At 35.9% G+C, this 19,862-nt stretch overlaps 1 protein-coding gene across 1 annotated transcript in view; it reads right to left on the reverse strand.

Moving 5' to 3' along the window:
• Positions 1-277: 277 nt before the first annotated feature.
• Positions 278-19,862, reverse strand: part of LOC135214733 (uncharacterized) — a 36,018-nt gene continuing 16,433 nt past the window's right edge. The window contains exons 2-8 of the mRNA XM_064249073.1: positions 13,562-13,658; positions 13,040-13,133; positions 8,977-9,302; positions 4,730-4,924; positions 4,465-4,610; positions 4,110-4,242; positions 278-1,920 (exon numbers count right to left, since the gene is read on the reverse strand). Of these exons, the coding sequence (XP_064105143.1) occupies positions 1,904-1,920; positions 4,110-4,242; positions 4,465-4,610; positions 4,730-4,924; positions 8,977-9,302; positions 13,040-13,133; positions 13,562-13,658 (1,008 nt within the window). The 3' untranslated portion in view covers positions 278-1,903. The remainder of the gene's footprint in view (positions 1,921-4,109; positions 4,243-4,464; positions 4,611-4,729; positions 4,925-8,976; positions 9,303-13,039; positions 13,134-13,561; positions 13,659-19,862) is intronic.

The following is a 19,862-nucleotide window of genomic DNA, read 5'->3' on the forward strand; positions in this document are numbered from 1 at the left end:
ACTTTAAAGTAATTATTACTTACTTACATATTTAACACTTAATTCAGGTTACATAAAGCTGCAGGATGAGGTACTTCATTTTTATTGTTGAGGAATATGGAGCACAGTTTCTTTGTCAGTGCAATATTCACTATTTGACTGCTTGTAAGTACTTGTTTTATCAGCTTCTGAAAATTTCTCTACAAATCATAATCATCAACCATTTTCATGTTCAGAAATCTATTTCTCCAAGTTCTCTGAGGACCAGACCAAGTGGCGAGGTTCAAATGAAACAAACTTTTGAGCAAATAAGCATTTATTAATCATGACCAAATAGTATCCTATAACGCATTGTCTTTATCGTGGATCTATCTTAGTGGAAAAGGTCAGACTTGATTCTGACAAGTATCTGAAATATCTATGATGGACGAATTAAGATTAACTCATTGGTATACCCCTATATATTATTTTGATATACGTACATAAATAAATCTACATAGGTCATTATAATTTAAAACACTATAGTAACATTTTCATTATCACACAGATGACTTTTCATCAGAATCGAAATGATAACCACTTTCATATTGACAAAATTGGAGGAAATGCTCTTCAGGTAACGGGAATCACGCTGGTCGGGTATTAAGCGTGTAATGCTTTTCACATGAAAACAAAAGTCCTGCTTGAAAGGACAGAAAGAATCCACCGAAGTCTTTCTAATCTACAACGTATTTGGTTTTATACATCTTGTCAGGGAATGGCCTATGAAAAGAAGCCAGGACTCTTTACAAGAGAAACAAGAAGCACAATCAGAAATTGCGCATCTGAGCCAAGCAACTGCTCTTCAACCACCAAAGTTCAACCTTTACGAATTAACAAGCCTTGTGATTAGCACACATACCCACACACGCTTCTTCATTCACGTTTTCTGTCAAGAACAGAGGATCAAGACTGGCACAGTTACTCAAATGCTCTGCCTTATTAACTGTTTTCGTTGACAAACAGCAAAAATCTGTTGTCTTTTTTTTGAATACATATCAGCAACAGTAACGATAAATGAAGTCATAGCAAAATCATGGCTGTAGACTTAGTTTTGCATCCCCATTAAAGTCTAATTAATTGTTCACTTTATTTCGTAAAAGCTCTGTCATTAGTCGTCACACAATCCCGCTTAGAGAGAAAGAACAAAACATCCTGGCTGGAGGAAATAAGAACTTACGAGAATCGAAAGTTTTGTCACGTTTTTCACTCTGTACAAATGAAAGCAACTAAGCAGACGATAACGAGTTTGCGCGGAGATTGATTCGTACATTTAGACCAAAAAGATAAAAATGCTGATAAAGAGAAATAAACGAGCAGAAATGTTCAATGTTTGCCACATGTCACTTAAGAATACAAGCTATCCTTAAAATTATATAATGCCCAAATTTGATTTGGTATTGTGTATGTCCAGTATCTTAATTATGTTGATAATCAGAATGCCCAAGTTTGACCTGGTATTGTATAGGATGTCCCTATATCCTATTTATGAAATGAATCATTTACAACGTCCTACGAATCAGCCATTTTTATCTAGCCAAGAGAGCTAATGGTTACTTCTACATAAGACTAATCATTTCGGAGGTATTTTTCCAAAATGATATATTGGAAAATATGATTGGATTTCTGTACATAATCAATTGAAATTATATTTCCAGATGATGAAATCAAATGCTTAAATCTTTTACAAAGTGGTTTTAACAACAATAACAATAAAAACAACAATAACAACACAACAATAAAGCCAATGATACTCTGATCTCCAGGAAAACCTTCACATTTCGAGGGAATTTTCATCTGTGTCTCCTCTCAGTTTTGGTCGGAATCAGGTTTTCCGAAGAGATCCGATTTTCTCATCTGGGAGATCGCCTTCTCGGGAGGGTTTTCAGCACCGTTCTTTCTCTGAAAAAGAAGAATAAAATACACTGCTAATCAGAGCTATCATGGAAATAAATAAAAATGAGTTGCGTGTAGAAACATCCCTGTCTGAAATGCGAATGCTGGTGCAGCAAATATGATTCAAATCACTTTCTATGCCCAAAAGAAAAAAGGACGCAAGTTCCCCAAACAAGATTAGAACATGAGAATCAGGTCGAGCTTGGAGGGAGGCGACGAAAGACTAAGTTTTGGGTAGGATTTGCTTTTATTAACTATTTTTATGACGTTACTCGTAGAAGTCTGGTGTCATTTCAAGTCATTTTTAGTTTCCTTTAAAAGAAAACTATTAAGATGGCTGTTTGTCTGTCCGTCCGCACTTTTTCTGTCCGCCCTCAGATCTTAAAAACTGCTGTGGCTAGAGGGCTGCGAGTTGATCATCCACCCTCCAATCATCAAACATACCAAATTGCAGCCCTCTAGCCTCAGTAGTTGTAATTTTATTTATGGTTAAACTTAGCCATGATCGTGCGCCTGGCACCGCTATAGGTGCCAACAACACAGGCCACCACCGGACCGTGGCAGAAAGTTTCATGGGCTGTGGCTGAGAGTTTCATACAACATTATACTCTGTACAGAAAAATCGACTGCTCCGAAGAAACTTTGGCGCGTTTTTTCTCGTTTTCTTTTTATTAGTACCTACTATAGTAGATTCACATCAGCCGTGCATTTGATGCTAGGCCAGTCCCTTACGACGCTCCTGATTGGCTGTTGATAAGCCAATCACAGGGCTGCAAACTCTCAGTCTCTCTCGAGAAAGTTCACATTGGTAGGATCTATGTTCCACCTTTCCTGAGGTATACGTCTTTCAGGAGAGGTGGAACATACTTCCTACCTATGTGAACTCTCGAGAGTGACTGAGAGTTTCAGCTCTGTGATTGGCTTATCAACATCCAATCAGGAGCGTCGTAAGGGACTGGCCTAGACATCAAATGCACGGTTGATGTGAACCTACTATAGTAGTTTTCCAGGCAATAAAAGGCAAATCTGCTGATCTCTACAACTCAGAAGCTGAAGCTACGAATGGTGCCGCAGTTATGCAGGAGGTAGAAAATGAAACTATTTTTCAGGAAAAGTTGCAGCAAACTTTGAATCTGGATATCAAGGGGATCGAGGAAGCAGCTTTTTAAACCTTTTGATGTCACCTGCTTTGGCTGAATCCTCCTTTAAAATCAATGAAACCTATCCAATTAAACACTTATCATCTGGGTCTCGGCTTAAACTCAGCAGGAAGAACTGATACAATTGTCTGTTAAATCTCTCTCTCTCTCTCTCTCTCTCTCTCTCTCAAACTTGTGCATGTGACAAACAAAATACCTGTTGAATGCTGATTTACATAAACCAAAAATCTTACAATTTTTAGAGTAAATGAAAAGTTTTTTTTACATGGTTTTCCTAATACAAAATCAAAATAGAATATAAAAAAGTTAAAGAAAGCTATTAGCGAAACCTTGCTCAATAAAGTTCTGCAATTTGTCCCGTCCAAAGGGCCTAAGCCAAAGACTAAACGATAAGAATTAATCATTAGTAAGAATAAATGTCAATATTAATTTCAGCAACCTCGAAAACTATGGTGCCAGAGATGTCTTACCCCCATAGTATTCTTTCCCAGATACTAAGTTAAATGTATTCCAAGTATGGTTGAAATTGCTCAATGCCTGTCAAAGTGTAGGTGGCACATACGTACATCCATTTATATATATGCAGATATAAATATACATATATATATATATATATATATATATATGTATATATATAGTATATATATATATATATATATGTATATATATATACATACATATATATATATATATATATATATATATATATATATATATATATATAATCTGAGTGTTTGTTTAATTACAGCTTAATCAGTAGTTTTGAGTATTCATGCGCAATAAGGGTAGTTGCAAAGATTTCCTTGAAGAAATTCTCAGTGAACATTAGGTCATTTGTGTTAGAATAATTTCAGTCAATTAGTTTAAGTTTGTTTGTTTACAAAAATTAGTAAAAATATTGACACCTCGGCGTTTGTTTCTTCAACATTTTCATATGACAGACAGCGCAATAATGTTAAACTCTCCTCTTGTTCTCCCCAACTCATTTACGACGTTCGTAACTGAGAGTGAACGCTAAACAGTCACTTGGCTTACCTGTAGGAGGCACGACGCATTTGCCCTGAGCAAAGCTAAAGAGTAGCGGAGCTGGACACGATCTTTGGTGAGCCTTCCAGCCCTGGGCAGTCTTTTCGCACTCGTAATAGCCTTCGCAAACCTCTGTCTTCCCCTGCAAACAGACAACGTAAAGGTTATGTAGCAACCGTTCCATGTTTTTGCAATGATATATTGAAAATGAGAAGAAATGATCCTGCTCTCTAGGTGAGGATAACGTGTTATAACTCTTTCAGAGTACTTTCAAGATCTAAAGGCTCAGTTATTCATAAATATCTAACCAATCGAAAGACGACCTGCATTGTGATAGCTTTGCAATCCAGGGCGGGTTCCTTACCTTATAGATACTGCCGTCACAAAGAGGTATGTCCTTGCAGAATCTCCTTTTTACAAAGTCAGCTTTTGGGATTTGGCCGTTGAAAGAACAAGGTAAAAGGCCCACGTCTACTAAAGAAAGGTTCTCAGCGCCGCAGAGATCCAGGCCTGGAAAGAAAAATCAATCGTTTCGCTACTGCCCTCGGAAAGGAGTTATGCATTGCTCATCATTATTTCGTTTGCTGAACTACGATTTTCCACAGCCAAGAACGTGACTTCTAACTTACTATTGGGTGGTTTAGCGCATTTTTGGGTCTTCATGTCGAAGAGGTAATCTTCACCACAGGACAGGTTGGGATCTCGTAGAGGACACCTGATTTCCTTGCACATGAGCCTCTCCTCCTTCTTCGGGCGGCACACCTCCAAAGTTTGGCAGGTTTCTGGGACGCCCTCGCACGTCAACACACGACAAAGCTCAGCATCTGTTAGAGAAACGATACATATAAGCAAATACAGCTAAAAGGTTCTTGCAAATAAGGAAAGCTTGAAAGCTTAGATATGAACAGAAATAAAGCGCATACACTTATGTGTGTATATATATATATATATATATATATATATATATATATACACGCGGTATATGTATACAGATATACGTATGTGTGAACGTATGTATGTGTGTATCTGTTTACGTATGTATGTAGTCACTTTTTTACCAGATATTTATATTTTTCATAAGTACAATGTCATATTGAAATCTCGGGTTCCTTGCTGTTTTTGGATACGCTTGCAAATTAAAAAGCATTAAACCCAAATGAAGAGAGTGACGAAGAGGCTTCGACGCCCGTCGAGTGGTTATGCGAACTTCACCCGCACCAGAGTCCCCGGACTATCGCGTGTGGGTTCAAATCTTGCCGCCGATATCTGGATCTGGGCTTCATCATTTGGGCTCAAGGCTTTGTACTAACAAGTACATCCAAAATCTGTGAGGAAATTGAGATGTTACAGCCTCTTAAAATGCGACCCTCAGTCCATCGCTGTTTTTTTTTTTTGCCTTAGCGTGACTGAGTTCTAGAGTGCTCGTAGGACTTGAAACGAGATTAAAGTTTTCATGTTGTGGCGGTTCCCCTTAAAGAGGATGACCGTCATTGCTTTTCCCAAATGTATGAGAAACGTAGAATTGATTTAATTTCACGAAGGTCAGAGCCTGGTTCCGTTGACGACATTGTTTCAAAATACAAACGATTGCACATCACTACCTCAAGTATTCCCTCACAGGAACCAGAGTCAGCCAATGTAGTGCCACGTACAAAACAGGAAAATGCAAGAGGTTTCAGTCCGAATTCATATTACATTGGGCACAAGTTTTTTTTTATGTCTGTAAAATATACAGCCCCTCTGTATTATCATGGAAGTAGACTCTTTGTCTTACATTTTAATATTATGGTTATTAATTGACGGAAAATCCACTATTTTGGTTTAGTCATTTTTTTCTCTACATTTATTTATTTTCCCCTTGTTTTCATTGCTCGTTCTTACACAACTTAACCAATAGTCTGATTATATGTATGAAAGTCATTTCCTTCTCACACACACACGCACACAATATATATATATATATATATATATATATATATATAATTAATATATATATATATATATAGATGTTTAAAAGATTTATTCATAGAGAAACGCTTCGCACATGACTATGTGCATCATCAGTCTGAAAAATGACAAAAATAATAACATTAAAAATAATAAAAATACACAGGATTCTTAAAATGACAATTAAAAACATTAAAAGACTAAAAGTAAGAAGCAAAGTAAAAACAACTGGTGTTACACCAACCTTCAGGTACAGAGGAAGAAGATAGAATGACAAAAGAGGGAACAACAACCTCCAAAGACGACTATGCCAGATATAGTTGAGCAGAGGAGCAGCCACCGTTTTAACGATGGAACGAGTCTTTTAATATATAATGACTCTAAGGTCGTCAGATAATCTGCATCCTTAGAATACGCTAATATGGAGAAGTGCTGCTTCTTAACCTCAATTTTACAATTGATAGCATGATTTTTTATATTTGAATGTTCTGGTCTGCTCAATCTTTGTCCCGTTCTAAAACTCAACCCTAAGTGACTATAATAACGCATCTGCAACAACCTCTTCGTCGATCCAATATACGTACCAGGACATCCTGGGCATGTAAACTTATAGACCACATTGGATCTCATGAAGGGCTGCAGATGGTCCTTGAAGCCAAACAAGGAGCCAATTTTACTGGGATTGTTTGATATTAATTTTAAATTAATACACGGTATTCGGTTTCAATAATTCGTTTCAGTTTATGCGAAAATTTGGAGTTAAAAATATAAGGGATTGAAGCATACATAAGTTTTTTTTCGGAACATTAAAAAAACCGGTGTGGCAGGATGAAAATAATCAGTTAAAAGTTTGTTGATGATTCTAAAAACTAGATCCTTGGGAAATGAATTTTGTTGAAAAAAAGTAGTTAAAAATTCAATCTCCTTATGAAATATGGCCCAACTGGAAGAGTATCTAAGAGCCTTATGCACTAAAGTATAGATGGTATTCAATTTAAAACTGGTTTGGCAAGCACTGTAGAAATTATTTGCAAGACCTGTATAAGTTTTCTTTCTATAAACGGCAGTAGTAAAAACAGAACTAACTCTCGTGATTAAAACATCTAAAAACGGTAAACAATTATCTTTTTCTAATTCCATAGTAAAATTAATGTTAGGGTGTTGCTGAGTAATAAAATCTAAAAACTGGGTGGCCTGCCACTGGTACTTAAAAAGAACAAAGGTATCGTCTACATACCTTCTGTAAAACAATGGTTTAAAAGACGACGGACAACAATCTAAAAAATTTTGTTCTAAAAAAGACATAAAAAAATTTGCAAATAAAGGTCCTAATGGAGAACCCATAGCAACACCATCTACCTGAGAATACAATTTTTTATTAAAAATAAACATAGAATCTTGCACAGCAAGTTCTAGAAGTTGTTTAAAAGAGACCTAGTAAAACCATGAAAAAGTAAAATTGCCATCTGGAAAAACCTTGTTTAAAATAATCTCTATAGTCTCGTTTAAGGGAACATTCGTAAATAAAGACTCAACATCAAAGCTCGACATATACAGGTCACCATCTTGACTAATGATTTGGTTTTGAAATTCATAACCATTTTTCAAAATAAAATGACTTGAGGTATACTCGTTAAGGAGAGAAACCAAATATTTCGAAATAGAAAAAGAAGGGCTATTATACGCTGCCATAATAGGTCTTATAGGAATTCCATCTTTATGAATTTTTGGTAGCCCATACAAAATACTGAAAGAAGAACCGGTTACATACAGCTTTTGGTAGGTTTTATCATCAATAATGTTGTCAGTTTTTAATTTCCTTAAAAACCTGTTAATACGATCCTCTCGTTTATAAATATCTAAAAAGTTAGGATCACCGTGAGCTACAAACTTAGAAGTGTCCGACAGTATGTCTTCAATCTTATTGACATAAACATTCTTATTCAATAATACAACTCCTTTGCCCTTGTCTGGCTTGCAGATCACTAGGTCCTCACGTTTCCTAAGTGAAAGCAAAAGTTTCAAATCATCTTTTTTAAAAAACGGAGTCCACGTAACCTTTAATTGTGAATAAGTCTTATGTATAAGAGCAGCCATTTTTTGTTGTAAATTACTCAAGTTTTTTTGCATATCCAAATTAATAAGTCTTTGAAACAGCACCTCCAAAGGGAAATAAAATCTGGCATAGTCAGGTCTATAGGACGGTAAACAAAAATCAAGCCCGAAAGACAGTAAGAATTCTTCCCTTTTGGACAGTACATAATTAGAAAAATTAAAAATACATTGGTTTCTCTGGTCAAACATCTCCTATAGACCTGACTATATAGATATATATATATATATATATATATATATATATATATATCTATATATATATATATATATATATAGTATATATATTATATATATAATATTTATAATACACCAGGAATATCGTTGATAAAACATTCAGGAGTCCCAGGAAGACAGCAGTCTAAGAAGCATGCTTTATTTATTTGAGAAACGTAAAATTTTAATTATTGCAGACTGATATGTGTTGAAGCAACATGAAATGTTTCTCGAATAAATAAAGCATGCTTCTTAGACTGCTGTCTACCTGGGACTCCTGAGTGTTATATATATATATATATATATATATTATATATATATATATATATATATATATATATATATATATATATAATATATATATATAGAGGCATGTCGTATGCCTTGGATTTCGAGGCAACAATTTTCTAGTATTTTCAAAATACAATAAATGTGAGCGAAAACGGACTATAAACTACGAGAATGTTGTGGTCTGATTCACTAATCTACCCGAAAGAGTATTTCTAATAGGTTTGGAAGTTGCGTGAACGATCTTTGCGTGTATGTTGGAATTCAGATTCTACTATTGGCTATGCGAAAAGGGTGGCCAAGGGTTCCCTACCTGTAGGAATTTTTGCGCATTCCTGGCGATCCATGTCGAAAGCGTAGCCATCGCCGCAGCTGAGGTTCGGGGTTCTTAGCGGGCAGTGAATTTCAGTGCACATCGTCTTCTTTGTCTTGGTCGGTACGCAAATGTCGTAGGTTTTGCAAGTGCCAGGGACACCTGTACAAGGCATGGGAGGTGCTGTCGTTACTGGTGTTGATTTGCAAGAATAAGGTGCGTCGAAAGGATGGACGCACTGGTCCAGCTCGTCTGAAAAAACGGTGCCTGGTTCACACTCGAAGTGGTACGTCCAGAAATACCCAACGCTCATACGGTCGACGCACCTGGGGGATAATGGAAAGCCTTTGCTGTTAATTAACTCTCCTGGAATGTTATTCAAACTTGAATCAGCTTTTGTTTTCCAAAAATAGCAAGGAATAGGGACGATACAGCAACTGGAAACCATTCTGCAAATATTAGGACTCTTGTCGAGACAGGGAAGAAAATTTTATAAGCATAACTACTTTATTATATTCCAAGCGTTCCGTACAGCTGTAGAATACTTATAAAGGTTGGGACCTGTAACAATTTCCACATGCTTCAGTTAAAATGTATGCACACACACACACACACACGGACCTAGAGATGTAATGGATGTCTGAAAATGGGATTTGCGGATGCGGATGCAGATACGGATATTTGATGACCATACCCCCGCGGATGTGGATGTGGATGCAGATACTTTGTAAAGTGGAATAATTTAGATATATTTAATCGTTAAAGACGATTTTCAGCAATATAATTCAAAATCTGTACCAAATGAAAGTAGAAACATAAGTGATACTCATGTATGTGTTTGTGCATAATTTCATGTGAACATATAAATGGCAACAGCGATACATGAACGTTATAGCTGTCTTGGCACAAGGTTATTTCATGCTCATTGTATGATAAGGGTAACAAAAGTGAAAGCCATTCTTTAGCAAGAAACAGAAAACAAAATTTACTTTTAGCTAAAATTTACGAGTATGAACTATCAAACATTGAGGAGGGGGTGATATCCGCATATCCGCATTCTCAAATTGCGGATGCGGATGCAGGTGTTGCTTGTAATGCTAATGCGGATGTAGATGTGGATGTGGATGTTGAAGAAATTGTCAATGCGGATGCAGGTTTATAAAAATATGTGGATAATTGGCGGGTGTGGATATCCGATACATCTCTAGTATGCACAACAACACTCACAAATGTATATGTACATATACATGCACACACACACACATACACACACACACACATATTAATATATTATATATATATATATATATCTATATATATATATATAGATATGATATATATATATATAAATATATATATATATATATATATATATATACTATATATATATATCTATATATATATATATATATATAGATATATATATATATAGATATATATATATATATATATTTATATATAATCATATATATATATATATATACTGTTTCTCATAATAGCAAGTCAATATTTACAGTCGCATCAAGCGTCGACCGCTTCAAGAAGTGTATCATTCATTCCTACCTTGGGCACTCATTTTTCCCGGACATTAAAATTCGTTTCTGTTCCATAACCTCTTCCAAGCCATCTGACCGACAAGTTCTCATTCTCTGACGTCCTGCCTCTTGAGACTTACGATTATCCTCTTTGGATCAATCCATCCACCTGACCAGACAACTTCACAACACCCTGATGCATATCACATCAAAACTAAGCCCGTTTACCATATGGTCTAGGCTCTGCCTTTTCATCTTGCAACCCGTCGCACTCTGCATAAACTCTGCAAAGAATTCGACTCGACCATTTTGTCTTTGAATGCTGCTCAACATCCTTTTTTCATCTCTCAAAGGAGAGCTGTCCATTCTCGTCCTTATTCTCTGGTTCGTCTTCTTACTTTGAAAAGCTTTTGCAGAGTTCCTGATACTTTTATTTCTCTGTCTATTCTATGATTCACTCCTCTTATCATATGAACATAACCAAAAATACCCCCATTATCATCTACGTCCAGTTCTTTAACATACAAGCTAAAATCCTGAGCTCCATCTGCCTGGTCTACATTCACCCTTATAAATTCACTCTTGGTAACATTTATTTATAAATTTCCAGTCTACATACAATTTCGACCTCCTTCATTAGCGTCTGTTGAGTCTCTTTATTATCAGTACTTAACACGATTATTTGCAGACGCTGACAAATCTTAACTTTTCACTCACTCCACTGATGCAAGACTGCAAGCTCTTCGGACAGAATCTATCTACCTGAATGGTATTTGATTCTTTCTAACATTCATTTTTTATTGCCCATCCTCCCGCACTGACTTCGAGGTCTTACCACTTCTTTTCTACCTAAAGGTACCGCTCAGATTCACGCCTAATTTTCTTCAAGTTTCCTCTCCCCATCTCACATCCTCTCTGCCTTCCTAATTCCTCCTCTTTCGTGATTCTTCGCGATCTTCTCTCGTGGTATAATGGGCAATTCAAACAATCTTTTTGCTTTCATTAGATATACCGCTACAGCTCACCAAGCATCATTCGTCTTGTCATGCTCCACTCATAGATTTCTCATTACGGCTCCACAGAGACCACGATGAACCTTTCATTATCTCCCGCTCTCCCGCCCCCTCCCTCTTGAAACGAATATGGAAGTTACAGGTAGTTATAATTAAATATAGAAAAGTTCAGAATGCTGTAACGTCTGTATAATCTAAAAGTACATATGTGTCTGTATGCAATATAGTATGTATGTATATTGAATATACATACATACATACATACAATATATGTGTGTGTATTTCCTCCATTACGAGGGTTATGTTTTTTGTTCTGCTTTTGTGTCTTCTTCATTACTGGCCACCTGTTTGATTATCTTGTTAGCAAAAGTAATGAAAAGTTATATGAAGATTTTAATGGAAATTTGACCAAGCAGTTTCTACGAATTTAACATCAATATAAATTTTGAGAAAATATATCTGCGCTTACTATGCACAACTTAACTTTTGTTCTGTGTATTTTTGGCTTGCCTCTGACTGTCTGTCAGAGGAGCCGTTGAAGAACTAGCGGTCAAAAGATCCCAGGGTGAATAATCGAGCAGGTTCCAGACGGCGGGTGACAGGTATAATAAATGGGGGCTGGCCAAGATTGAAGACCGAACCTTCGCTTTAATGCAGCTATTGTTACAGAGCACGCAACTTGATGTTTGTCAAAGTCCAGTACAGATCAAGTCATGACTTTGAGTAAGCTGACATTCTTGCGGATAAAAACGATCCCAACATAAAGTGATTAAACTCTCGAAACTATCGACGAGATAAGAAATAAATTGATGTTTCTAATTTCACCAATAAACAGCCGAGGTCTCTGTTGGCTGACAGGAAGAATAAAATCAAATAGCGGATGAGGAAATTGATCCTCTGGTGATGTTTCTTGATGAGAGAATATTAGGCTAATCCTCGAGATAAATGGCAGAGGAGCCCCCAGCCTCGGAATTGAATTATGCGCCTGAGAATCATCCTGACCTCTGCCCTTACTCAAACCATCAAACGGAAATTGCGCAAACTTACTTCTAAGTTATGAAACGATAATTGAAGCTTTGAACAATACAGGATAATGGTAGTTACAGCGCAAAGTGATGTGAGATAAATTCCAGTCTTGGGCATTTACGAGGTTGAAGGCGAGAACCGCAAAGATAGAATCGAATCGATTCGGCCGGAGTTGCCTCGTCATCCCTCCTGCTGCTGCTGCTACAGGGAACAACGTCTAAGTTATCTTCTTCCTCTTTTAATACCGCCTTGGAGGTGCAGAACCTATGCCAATATCATTATTCAGACCTCAAATAAACTAGATTACAGGTGGAGATGAGTAGAATAACTTGAGTTAGATACTGATGCTTCTTGTGGAGTAACTACGTAAGCTAAGTCTTCGGAAATGAGAGGCGTGGCCCCGATGAAAGATTTTTCTAAGGTCATAATATCCGACAAAAGAAAGAGTAGGAGACCTTGGAAGGACGACGGACTGGACGGAAGTGTTACCTGTAGTACCAGCTGCAGTTTCTTGGATGAGGGAACGATCCTTCTTGGGTGCACTTAACAGGCGGCTTCACTATGTAATCAGGATACCGAAGATCTGTCACGAAAGAAACATAAAATGCTGTCATTAGAGGGTAGCGGACTTTTTATAACTCTTTGTTACTCAAGACCAATCATTTGTCATTTTGAACGTTTTTTTTTATAGTAATGTAATTATATTTAACCACCATTTTTCTTGAATTGAAATATTTACACATCTGATGTTGTATTATCCAAGAATTTTATAGACCACTTATGAATTCTTACTGAAAATGAGCATTTGGGAGGTGGAATTGTCACGCTTAAAACCGGAATTATTACAGATATATCTCATTCTTTTTTCCTCTTCTTTACGTCTCTCAAAAAAATGACAATGTTCTCAACACAAGAATAACAACCACGGCCGCAATGATTATTAATATCATCATTACTCTTATTACGGGATGACTGGAGGGAAATCCCCGCACAAATACCGTGTGAACTTACCATTAGGACCAGGAATTGCTGCCATTACTGAGGAAGCCAGGACTAGGACGACCCCTAATGCCGGCACCGCCTTCCCTGAACTGGAGAGCAGCGTCATCTGGAGGGGAGAAAATTCTTTTTTCAAATTCCTCTTTGAAAGTGGACGGTAGTGAGATCATTGGGTCCAGGTGAGATCCTCCAAAAGCGAGGGATGAGGTCAATCAGTCACGGACGCCAATACTTAAATCTGGTCCAAATTTCAACGAGACAAGAACTCAAGATGAGCTCCCTCGGCGCCGCCGCATATTTAAAAAGTTGTCGACAAAATAGAATTTTGTTGTGTGGGAGGGAGCTCCGGAACGTTCAAGATTACTTGAGTGAGTTTTTTCCGCGCACATTTTGAAAGTTAATTGATACGATAGAAGCAGATGAGAGAGCGAGCGGAGGTAATGGAGCAGCGATTCTCCTTAGCGAACTGCCTTACTTCGTATTTATTTTGTTAACGCCGCTGAGAATGGAGGTTGCAGGCCTTTTTTGTCTTATTTGAACTCTACGTAGTTTTTGAAGGAATGTTTGGTACTGGTTGTGCTTGTCTAACACGTCACTGCCTTCAAGAGAAGAACATCTCTTGGTCAGATTTTAGCAATTCCCAACACAAATGTTCGTAGACTTTCTTGAAGGCCTTGAAGAGAATTTCTACTGAAAAGTTCTTCTAATAACTCAAAAATTCTGCTGAATCCTCTAACATTTTACAATGCAAATAAATAAACTTGTATTGAATAATTACTGACTACTGCAATAGGAAAAGAGTGAAGCAAGTCGTTGCAAAAATTCTAACGTAAATATCTACCGGTTTAAATTTAGTTCACATTTTCCTAGTCAAAGCTTCCAGAGCTTTGTGTCCACTGGAATAAGTCTCCTACCCCTGGAAACTGTGTTCACTAAATCGGTTTTTTTTTTTCTTTTTGCTATGTTGGTCGAAGGGAACTTTAGTTTGAAACCCGTCGTTACTAACTCTTGTGTCTTCCACGGTTCTCTAGAGCGGTATGCCATTGTTGCTTGTTTATATATTGACACCCTTTAATAGTCAAGTGAAAAGAGAAACCTGCCCCCCAAGACAGCAAACGAATGCCCCTTTCACCAGTATTTATTCCTTTTTATGTTGCAACAAAAATTCTCTTCTTCATGTATGTAAATGTTTTGTTTGACTAGGTACATTTCGATAAAATTGGGATCATCCACAACAAAGAGTGAAGTATCTGGAGCTGCGCATGAGATAAATTACCGTATATTAAAGTGTTCCTCACGCATAAAACACAACTTATTCGGTCAAAGGAACTCACGTGCGGTACTTTGTATGTTGTCCTTTGTTTACCACATACAGCCGAGGCTGACGTTGTCAGACTCTTGCGTGATCCAGAGAAGGTTTTGCCCTCTTGTCCCCTGCGAGGGCACCTCCAGGAGGTGTCAGCTCATTTTTTTGTCAAGCAGACACATTCGACTAACTCTCAGTTACATAATTCACTCTTTAAGTCAACAGATTCACTAATAGATTTAACAGAGCGCATTTAAATTGTTTGGGCCTCTCCTAGTAATCATTGATTCCTACGATAGTGAGGTAAATTTCATCTGCCATAATAATTAAATAAATAAATCGATATATATATATATATATATATATATATATATATATATATATATATATATATATAAAGAAGACTCGTTATTATAGAAGTTACAACCTGTTTTGTGGCTAACTCCACGACGGGAATCAATCCGCATTTTTAGCATCCTCTTATAGTGGAGCCAAGATAAGAACCAAGTTTACATGTTTTTTTTTTCTTTTCCTAGTCTCGTGCATTCCTTGGTGGTGTATGAATATACTTGCCTAACATGTGTCTATATATATACATACATTAATACATTATATATATAATAAATATATATATATATATATATATATTATATATATATATATATATATATAGAATATATATATATATAGAAGTATGGAGACAGGAGCAATTACTCAAGATAAACATATTGGAGTAAGGAGATATGAAGACGCGAAACGTCTCCATATCTCCATACTCCAATATGTATATATTATGTATGGTTATATATAGATATATGTATGCATATACATATATATATATATATATATATATATATATATATATATATATATATATATATATATATATATATGAGTCTTACCATATCACCCTGATTCATATATATACGCGTTTAAGTTAAAAATGTCCCTTAATATCTGATTCGCTCTACCTCAGGATTTAATATATTTTCATATGTTAACCTTCGGTTAACATATATGAAAATATTGATTCCGAGGTAGAGCGAATTAGATTATTGAGGGATATTTGTTAGCTCATGCATATATATATATAATATATATTATATATATATATATATATATATATATATATATATAGGTATATGATATATTAATATATATATATATATATATATATATATATATATATTATATAGATCTATATAAATATATATTTATAGATATATTATTATATATATTACAATATATATATATAATATATATAATATATAATATATATAATATTATATATCTATCTATATATATATATAGCTATAGATATAGATATTATAGATATATATATGCTCTATATATATATATATATATAATATCATATATATTTAATTACGGTAGATAAAAATCCCATCACTTTTTCTCTCTCAGAAATGCTTTGCTCTACAAGCTGGATCTCATAAAGAAGCATAATAATGGCTGCGATATAAGTAAGGGAAAAGGAATGCATGGTATATAGTCTTAAACGCATGCTTAAATACTTGTGACTAAAGATAACAGACAGAGCATTTACAAAAGATTTTGTAGGCAAGCAGAGACACATTTTGACTTTTAATGGCCTCTTCATATAAAGATAAATAGTATTCACTATTAGAACTCACTAAGGCTCCATTAGTAAACTATGCCTCCCTTATTAAACGCATATTTACTTTGAAGCCACGCCCTGACAACCGTTGGCCTGGAAATGCAAATGGTTCCCCAAAGAAAAGGTCCGCTATTCTAACAAATATAAAGTTCCGTGTGTATGACTACGTATATACCATGCATGCCTTTTCCCTTACTTGAAGCGCCGGCATCATGCTTACTATATGAGATCCAACTCATGGAGCAAAGCATTTCTGACAGAGAGAGAGAGAGAGAGAGAGAGAGAGAGAGAGAGAGAGAGAGAGAGAGAGAGAGAGAGAGAGAGAGAGAGAGGTCTGTATTAGGACGCTCAAGATGGAAGCTTGTGATGCACGCAGATGCTTCAGGGCATAATAAATCTTGCACAGCATCTTACCACTTTTTTCTATCCACAACCATTCCATGACCCTTTGTTACAGGTTTCATTAACGTTTCCTCACATGAAAACCTATGTTCATAACGATCAGCTTTGTTTTGTGTTTTGCCAGCATAGTTTTAGAGAACATTTGATCTTCTTTTGCCTAAAGAAGTTTGAAAAGTTAAATATTATAATTTCCTGCGTGCACCAGTGTGATTGCCAAACTCGAAAGATCTCGCGGAAGGTGTCGACCACTGTGAGGAATTCTTTACCTGGCTGCACCTCTTTTAGAGCTAATGGAGACAGTAACAGGAGCAAAAACTTGCTAATAGTCCCAAATTACATCGCAAATGATCATGTAACTCACTCTCATCTCTCAGATTTAGTAAATGCGTTTATGAAGTATATTTGAAGGGGAGATTTATATAATTCTCTCTCTCTCTCTCTCTCTCTCTCTCTCTCTCTCTCTCTCTCTCTCTCTCTACAATGAAAGCATCTTGAAATACCCGACCTTATATCTATCAAATGAGAAAACAAAAGACCTGAATGTTTCACTTTTACGATCAAGATGGCCACCAGCTCACCGTGGAAGAATCTCTCAACCACGGTTTTCTGTAGATTAATCTCAAGACTGTCCATTCATATTTGTTAGAGACGTAGTTTCTAAAATTCAAATCATCAAACAATAAGCCATGATTGCAAAGAAGCCTTAGTAAAATTTTTAGAGGAAGTGACTTTCATCAATACCTGCATACCATAACATTTCACACACTTTGACAACAACGGTTCCCCTTTTTCGAAATCTAGATCAATGAAAATTATCGCTAAGGTATTCTATATATTTCACCAATGAAACTCCTTCTGTCATTCACTGCTCTATAAGGGTGGAAGTGAGTCAACCGAAATATAGTCCTTAGTTTTTTAAAACAGTGTGTTTTAATGAACTTTTTATACCTGAGACGTATCCTGTTTTAACATAGGAATCTATTTGCAAATATGTATATATATACATTCATATAGACTCAACTGAACACTTTTTACCGGATACGTAGTACATGATTTTAATAACCGGCCAACAACGATCGAAGAGCAACAACAGCGGATGGTCGCCTTTCCAGCTTCCTTTCCGGCGCCAGATAACTTACAATCAATCAAATCAATCCAGCTTCCTTTGAATGGCTACTGCAACGAAACTGGTCGGATCTTTGGGCATGGAAGATCTAACAGGCGGTTTTGGTCGCACGCAATGCCCTTTCCTTGAGGGAAGTCAAAACATCAGCCTCTATATCGTGAAGCAATTATTTAGAAAAATACGTAAAACGTTGATCTCCTCTTCTATTACCTTGACAATCAGAATTCTCATGGTTGGTCTTTATACATTGCTTTCCCGCTCTCTTTCTTTAGCATCAAAAATTTGACATACGCCATCCCTTGTATACCAAGTGTAATAATGTCCAATATTCCCTCCATCGCCTCCGCTAACTTTCCCATTTTATAAAGGAAGGATCAAGCATTCCTCTGATTCTCTATTTGGAAACTTTCCATCATCCTCAATACCTGCCATACCAAGGTGAGCCGCTTAAACTACACTGCCACCAATTATCACCTGGCTTGTTACCCCGTCCATTTCTGGAGCCTTCCGCTGTTCAGCCTCTCGATCAACCTTATACCAACAGTCTCTACCTCATACCAAACAATTCTGCCTTTGCTCATTCAAGATTGTTTCATTTATGTTCCTTTATTCAGCAAAGAGAATACCCAATTTGTCGACTGTAACTGCATTTATCTATTATTATTCTAAGATATATTCAGTCATGAAACTCTCTCTCTCTTTCTTTCTCTCAGTGCATACATATATACGTATGTATACTATATGTATGTATGTATGTCTATATATACATGGAAATATATACATATATATATGTATATATTTCCATGTATATATAGACATACATACATATAATATATATACGTATATATGTATGCATTGAGAGAGAGAGAGAGAGATAGAGAAGAAAAAGAGAAAGAGAGGAGAGAGAGAGAGAGAGAGAGAGAGAGAGAGAGAGGTTCATGACTGAATATATCTTAGAATAATGATAGATAAATCCAGTTACAGTCGACAAATTGGGTATTGTCTATGCTGAATAAAGGAACATAAATGAAACAATCTTGAATGAGGAAAGGCAGAATTGTTTTGTATGAGGTAGAGACTGTTGGCATAAGGAGGTTGATATATATATATATATATATATACTATATATATATATATATATATTCATATATATATATATATATATATATATATATATATATATATATATATATATATATATATAGATATATATATATATAGTATATATTGATATATATATATATATATATAATATCTATATATATATATATATATCTGATATATATATATATATCTATATATATATAATATATATGGGGTCATTATTGGTTATATGTTAACATTAGAACAACGATATTGATTTACTGTACCTGGCGCGGACCTGTCATTACAATCCCTTTATACACAGAATAGCTTCAAATATGCAAATTGATTCTGATATAATCTCTTTACAGGTGCTTTAAGAAAGTGTACTTAGATTATAAGCGCCTTAAGACGACTTTTGAATGAATGTAATTGCTTGAAAGGTTGCTTTGTCTGAAGGACTTATTTTGTTAAGGATATTGTGTTCTTCCAGTACCACTGCGGACAGTAATATTCAGAGTTATAACCGACCGGCCAAAAACGATCGCAGAGCAACAACAGCGGAAGGTCGTCGCCTTTCCAGCCTCCTCTGAATGGCTACTGAAACGAATCTGGTCGAACTTCTTGGGCACGGAAGATCTAACAGACGGTTTTGGTCGCCCGCAATGCCCTTTCCTTGAGGGCAGTCAAAACATTAGCCTCTATATCGTGAAGCACTTATTTGGATAAATACGTAAAACGTTGCTCTCCTCTTCTAGTA

This window comes from Macrobrachium nipponense, chromosome 46 (assembly GCF_015104395.2).
Source record: "Macrobrachium nipponense isolate FS-2020 chromosome 46, ASM1510439v2, whole genome shotgun sequence".
Lineage (NCBI taxonomy): Eukaryota > Metazoa > Arthropoda > Malacostraca > Decapoda > Palaemonidae > Macrobrachium > Macrobrachium nipponense.